The sequence below is a fragment of the Myotis davidii genome, unplaced genomic scaffold, assembly GCF_000327345.1.
Source record: "Myotis davidii unplaced genomic scaffold, ASM32734v1 scaffold1203, whole genome shotgun sequence".
In the NCBI taxonomy this organism is placed as follows: domain Eukaryota; kingdom Metazoa; phylum Chordata; class Mammalia; order Chiroptera; family Vespertilionidae; genus Myotis; species Myotis davidii.
Window position 1 is genome coordinate 462,307 of NW_006294353.1, and position 7,079 is coordinate 469,385.

The following is a 7,079-nucleotide window of genomic DNA, read 5'->3' on the forward strand; positions in this document are numbered from 1 at the left end:
GTGTATGAGAGCTGTGCACGTGGCTCAGAGCACATTTTCCAGGAAAATTCCCCCAAACAAAGGGAGGTGGAGTCAGCTAGAAACTCAGCCCGATTTTTTTAAGGGCCCAATGGGAGGCAGCAAGACATAGGCAACTATTAGGAAACAGGTGACCAAATAGTACTCAGCCAATGAGGAACCGGAGGAGGGACTAAATAGGCTAGGTTCCCTGCCCCAGGTGTGTTCCTGCACAAAGGGTGCCTGCTCTAGGGAGTGGCATTAAAAGTCTCCTTTCGCCATGCTTCTGTTTCCCAGTCTGTCATGGGAAATTCGGACAGGTGAGCCATGGCTCACACCATGATGAACAAATTACAGTCCTTTAAATAAAAACAGGGAAATGAATGGCACCCCGCCAGGTCATCTTGGAGCCCCAGGCAATAGAAGTCAGTAATATCCACCCATTGTTAGGAGCTGAAAATTCTGGAATCTGCAGCGATCAGATGGTTGCCCAGCTGGGTCCTCTGGTGGCAACATTTTGTTTCTACACCTCCTTGTGCTGGGGGAGCCACAGGTTGTCAATCAAGGATGCTGCAAAGAACATGCTGTATTTGGTGCTTTTTAATTCTTCCCTTAAACCAGGCAGCTCTGCGCAAGGCCATTTTACTGGGAAATCACTCCCTCTGAGGATTACAACTCCTGGTGGGCATGAATGTGCGAGAAATGCGTAACTAATGGTGGACACCAGCGCTTCCCCCTTGGGTGGGACCCTAGACCCACTTTATTCACAGATGACGGAAGGCGAAGCTCACTCATTACAGAAATGGCTCGTCCAAGGCTCTTCACGTCTACAATGTTGATGCTGTCGTGTGACAGGGAAAAGACCCTTGATGGCATCATGGGGACAGGCTGTGCATGAACGGACTCACCTACCCGTCCAGGCAGCCTTAGGTGGGAGGGCCAATCATCATTCCATTTTGGTAGAGCCCTGGTTGAGAATGGAAAACTGAGGACTGCAAGGCAGGGGTGTGGTGGGGTGGGGTGGGGTGGGGAGGATCAGGGTCTTGCGAGGTCACACTACCAGGAAGTGGTAGAGCCCTGATTTAAATCAACACAGTGGGGCTCAAACTCCATGCACTTGGCCAGTACTGGTCTATGCGTGGGCGGGGGGGGGCGCGCAGATTTGGCAGGGAGCAGGTGGATGACACCCCTACACTCACGGAGCTCAAGCTGGTGGGGCAGGCACCCGATGTAAAAGGAAACCAGCAGAAATAATAAGAGCTAAGACAGGTGGAAGCAGGGTGCAGTGATGGAAAAAGCAAGGGCTGGGGGTGGGGGGGGGTGTTCAGCTTCAGTGATGGCTGGCAGGCTTCCTGGAGGAGGAGCATTTGGCTGAGCTCGGAGGGAACCATGGAAGGGACATAGAAATTCAGCACCTTTATAAAACCCTCTAATCAAAACCTGGTGGAATCATGTGATCAAGGCCACCCAGGCCACATCGCACTCAGAATGCCTTTTAAAAAATCAGAATATTACAAGTGCTGGTGAGAATGTGGGAAATTGGAACCCTTGGACACTGGTGGTGGGGTTGCAAAACAGTGCAGCTGCCATGGAAAACGGTATGGAAGTTCCTCAGAAAGTTAAACGCAGAATTACTATCTGACTTAGAAATCCCACTCTGAGTATGCACCAAACGAATTGAAAGCAGTCTTGCCTGGCCGGTGTGGCTCAATGGTTGAGTGTCCGCCTCTGAACCAGGAGGTCAGGGTTTGATTCCCAGTCAGGGCACACACCCGGGTTGTGGGCTCCATCCCCAGTGTGGGGCATGCAGGAGGCAGCCAATCGATGGTTCTTTCTCATCATTGATGTTTCTATCTCTCTCTCTTTCTCTGAAATCAACAAAATAGATACATATTTTTAATTAAATCTGTGGCAATGTGTTTTCTCTCCCGTTATATTAAGTGTTGACCTCCTTTCCTTGATTTTACCTGAACTATCACCTATCTGGTCCTTTCGAGACACGGCGCTGGGCCGGGCGAGGGGATAGACACTGCTTTGGTAGTTTTCACTCCAAAGCTCTCCCAGGTTCAACGGAAAGTTCTAGAGGCTGGACTAGGAGGAAGCCCACAGGTGTAAACAGGAAAGGTATGCTGGGTAGTAAAAACCCAGCAGGTGGCTCAGTGAGGAGTGGGCTTCTAGTGGTCAGTACAGAGCGGACCCCCGCCAGGCCCGCCCGACTCACCCAGGCCCCGGAGCTCCACGGCCGGGCGGCACAGCTGGAGGGCTTCTTGGACCAGGCCCACCTCGGGGCAGTCCACGTGAGGGGCACACAGGTCAAAATCGTCCAACAGGCTCTCGATGCCCCCGGAGACACCTCGGCAGGAAATCCAGCTCATGCTGCCTGCGGGGAGAAGGGCTGTGAGCTGGGCTCCCAGGGCTGCTCCCTCTTGCACAGCTGACACGGGGCCGTGACTCTCTGTGGCGGGCAGTCCTGTGCACTGCAGCGTGTGGAGCAGGATCCCTGGTCTCCACCCGCCAGAGGCCAGTAGCATCCCCTGAGTCATGATGATCAAAAACATAAACATTGGCAAGTGTTCCCTGGGGGGCCGAATCTCCCCTGGTTGAGAATCACAGGGATGAATGAGTGATAGATAGAAACATACTTACATACATACATGCAGACATAGATACATATATATAGATATATACATAGACATATACATACATACTAGTAGAATAGATACATATATGCATACATACATAGAATAAATAGATGGATAGACAGAAAGATGGATAAATAGATGACAGATGGAGAGACAAAGATGACAGACATAGATGAAAGAGATAGAAATGATAGATAAATATAAATGGTAATTAGAGATAGACATAATCCTATGTAATAAAAGGCTAATATGCAAATTGCTGAACAGCAGAACAGCTACGATGCGCACTGACCGCCAGGGGGCAAACACTCAATGCAGGAGCTGCCCCCTGGTGGTCAGTGTGCTCCCACAGGGGGAGCACCGCTCAGTCCAATGCCAGGCTCACGACTGGCGAGCACAGAGGTGGTGGCGGGAGCCTCTCTCACCTCCTCGGCAGTACTAAGGACCCCTTGGGGGATGTCCGACTGCTGGCTGGCAGTTGGACATCCCCTGAGGGGTCTCAGACTGTGAGAGGGCACAGGCTGGGCTGAGGGACGCCCCCACTCTAATGCACAAATGTCATGCACCAGGCCTCTAGTATATAATACATAGACAAAAAGAAAGATGGATGGATAGGCAATAGATGGATAGATAGATATAAAGATGATAGAAAGACATAAATGAGAGATAGAGATAGAAATGATAGACAGATATGACAGGTAGATATGATTGAGGAACAGATATGATAGAACGATGGTAGGTAAACAGATAGAGACAATTGCTATAGTGATAGACAGACAGGGTCACTCTCATTCTAAGGCTGACTTCCTCACCCTCTGCACTATCAACTAGCACTCAATGCCAATAGCACCCCCTCCCTGAGCCTTGACAACCAAAATATCTCCAGGCATTGCCAAGTGCCCCCTGCAAAGGGGGCACAGAACCACACCAGGTGAGATCCAGTGCCTAATAGAAGCCACGGACGTTGACATTTGCCCTTCACTCTTCCCAGGCTCTTGAAAGGGGTAACACCATGGAGGGTCGAGACCTGCCCAGGGCTTACCCAGCACCTCCTGCTTCAGCTCCTCCAGGCGGCCCGAGTGGAGCAGGTGATAGGGCAACTCCTCCAGCTTCCGCAGGTTTGCAACGGTATCCGAGAACCACAAAGGCTGCGGGGCCACCTGCAGAGGAGGAGGGGGTGGCAGGCCAGGCCGGGCACTACGTGATGCTGGAGGGAACGGGGACACGATTCCAGACAGAGATGCCCTAGACCCGTGGTCGGCAAACTGCGGCTCGCGAGCCACCTGCGGCTCTTTGGCCCCTTGAGTGTGGCTCTTCCTAAGCCTTAGGAGTACCCCAATTAAGTTAATAACAATGTACCTACCTATATAATTTAAGTTTAAAAAATTTGGCTCTCAAAAGAAATTTCAATCATTGTACTGTTGATATTTGGCTCTGTTGATTAATGAGTTTGCCTACCACTGCCCTAGACCCACCACAAGTTGGGCTGGGGCAGAGGGCGGCATGTGGGGTTCCGGGAATCCAAGGGGCATGAGGGCAGAGCCTCAGAGGATACGTAGGAGTCTGTCTGGTGAAATGTGAGGGCAAACAACGGGATTCCTGGGCAAGGGAATGGCATGTGCAAAGGTCCAAAGGTGAGAGAGCAGAATGAGAGTTTGGGGAGGGCTGAATAGTGGGCAGTCATGGTGGGAAAGAGACTGGGGAGTTTGTAGGCAGATCATGAATATCAGACTGGGGAGGTTGGACAGGACACAGAGGGCACTGGGGAGCCATGGGAGGTGCTAGAGGAGAGGCATGATCAGACTGCATTGTCAGAAGCGTTCCTTGGGAGGATGGACTGAAGCAGGCGGTCCTGAAGCTGGGAGGCCAGGAAGGAGTACAGACCACGTCCCAGAGGGAAAGGATGCGACAGCCTGCAGGGGTTCTGGCACAAGGGAGAAGACCTGTGAGCCCTGAGAGAGGAGAAAGGGCAGCACCGAGAAACAATCAGGCCTGGCCCTGTCTCTGGTCTCCCCTGTGCATCACGGGGGACAAAGAAAAAAGAAAAATCTATGACGACAGAAGACTTGCAGGTGTATTTGCTAGTTGCAATCAATGGGCCGCAGTTATGGAAGGTGTTAATGCTGGGGAAACTGACAGAGGAGCCCATGGGAAGTCTCTGCATTCAATCTGCAACTCCTCTTAAATCTAAAATGATTTCAAAATCACTTTAAAAAATGACTTTAAGAAACTTATAAGTTCTGCCTCAGAGTAAAAGAAACACAAAGTAAAGACCAAGTAACTGAGAAGAAAGAAAAATCTGGAAGGCTTCCTGAAGGAAGAGGCATTTAGGCTGTGCCTTGAGGTGTTTGAGAGGCAAAAAAAAAAAACACCTCAAAACGAGCAGGCAGCACATCAGCTAAAGATGCCAAGTCTTAGAGCTCCTGGGCATAAAAGAAGAAAGACTGGAAGGACATGTGTGAATAGTGACGTGGTCTTGCCCGCACAGCCGGGTGGAGGCTGAAGGTGGGGAATGGGGGCGCAGACACCTCACCTTGCGGTCCAGGTTGAGGGGCTTCCCCACCAGCGGCAGGGTGATGAGCTTCTTCATGCCCTGGCTCCAGGCTCCCAAGAAGAAGTCGGCCAAGATTCCGTGCCTCGTGGCTTTCTCGGGCCCCGACAAGTAGCGTTCCCGGACCACCTTGGCCAGCTGTCTGCAGAGAGGGGACATGGGCTGGTGGGCCTGGGGACCCGGCAAGCTCGGAGCTGTCAGGAGACAGTTCCCAAATGCAAGTCCACCCTAAATCACCATCCAGATGCTCACTAAGTCTTCTGACCACCTGTCCTAGTTGCTACTTAACATTTATCTCTTAATCGACCCATCTTCCCCCCCTCAAATAAATTTATTTAAAAAGGAAACTTTGGGCTCCTCATGTTAAACATAAAATAAGCTATTGTATGACCCAGCAATTCTATCCCTGGAATTATATACAGTATATATGCAGTATATATATTCTGAGGATATTCCAAGAGAATTGGAAAACTTGTACACACAAGGTCACAGCAGCACTATTCACACTCGCCAAAAGGCGGAAGCAGCCCAAATATCCATCAGTGGACGAACAGATAAGTAAATGGTGATGCATCCATACAACCATAAGGAGGAATGTAGCCTTGACACGCGCTGTAACGTAGATGAATCTCAAAAAAAATGATGCTGAGCGAGAGAAGCCAGACACAAAAGGCCACGTGTTGTGTGATCCCATCGATATAAAATGTCCAGGCCGGGCCAGGCGCAGAGACAGGACGTGGGTTAGAGGTTGCCAGGGGCCGTGGGGGAAGTGGGGGGGACTGCTCATGGGGCCGGGGTCTCCTTTGGGGTGATGAACATGTCCTGGAACTACTTAGAGGGGATGGTTGCAAACGCTGTGAATGTACTAAGTGCCACTGAATTGTACCCTTAAAAATGGTGACTTTTTTATGAGTGAACTAGAGGCCCGGTGCACAAATTCGTGCATGCATGGGGTCCCTTGGCCTGGCTGATGATCAGGGCCATCTCAACCAGTCCCAATCAGGAGCAGCTGGGGAGGGATCTAGGAAGGGCTCCAGGGCATGTCCAGCCTATCTCGCCCTGTCCTGATCGGCCAGACCCCAGCAGCAAACTAACCTACCGGTTGGAGCATCTGCCCCCTGGTGGTCAGTGTGCATATCATAGAGACTGGCTGAGCAGTTGACACTTAGCATATTAGGTTGCCCCCTGGTGGTCAGTGTGCATATCATAGCGACTGGCTGAGCAGTTGACACTTAGCATATTAGGCTTTTATTCTATGGGATTTCTCCTCATAAAAACCAGGTTAGTTGTGGTAGAGTCGGGCCATGGAAACCCTTGAATGCTGGACCACATGGACTTGACCCTGGGGATGGGGAGAGGAGAGGATCTGGACAGAGGAGGAGCCTGGTCAGTGAGCTCTTGCTCTGGGGCACGCAGACAGTGTGGCCTCGGCACTGGACCCACCTGTGGGCGACGGCCAGGAGTGTAAAGCCATCCACAGGCCGCCTGGCCAAGCAGCTGCCCAGGTCACGGCGGAGCCGCACCCACAGCAGGGGTGGGAAGCGCAGCAGCTCCTTGCTGGGCGGGGTCCAGTCCTGGTACACAGCCTGCAGGACCTCATCGTCCAGGGACAGGACGTCCTTCAGCTCAGCCTCCGAGAGCCCGTGCCTGCAGGGAGGAAGGACAGGAAACACCCCTGTGGCTCTTGTGCGTAGAGGACGCAGACACCAGGGGATAGAGGGACATGGCCACCTGCACGGTGCCCGGCCAGTCACCCCGGGGATCAGCATGTGGGCAGTGCCCAGGCCCAGTGGGCACCAACGCCTGGTTCCAGCTGTACCCATCACTTAAGATCTTTCCTTCTGACAGAACTTAGAACACAGAACTTAGAAGACAGAACTTAGAAGACA

The 7,079-nt window shown here is 51.9% G+C and overlaps 1 protein-coding gene across 1 annotated transcript in view; it reads right to left on the minus strand.

Moving 5' to 3' along the window:
- The window catches only part of NWD1 (NACHT and WD repeat domain containing 1), a 115,386-nt gene that overhangs the window by 48,520 nt on the left and 59,787 nt on the right, over positions 1–7,079 (minus strand). The window contains exons 7-10 of the mRNA XM_006768436.2: positions 6,634–6,837; positions 5,173–5,332; positions 3,682–3,799; positions 2,219–2,377 (exon numbers count right to left, since the gene is read on the minus strand). Coding sequence (XP_006768499.1) covers positions 2,219–2,377; positions 3,682–3,799; positions 5,173–5,332; positions 6,634–6,837 — 641 coding nt within the window. The remainder of the gene's footprint in view (positions 1–2,218; positions 2,378–3,681; positions 3,800–5,172; positions 5,333–6,633; positions 6,838–7,079) is intronic.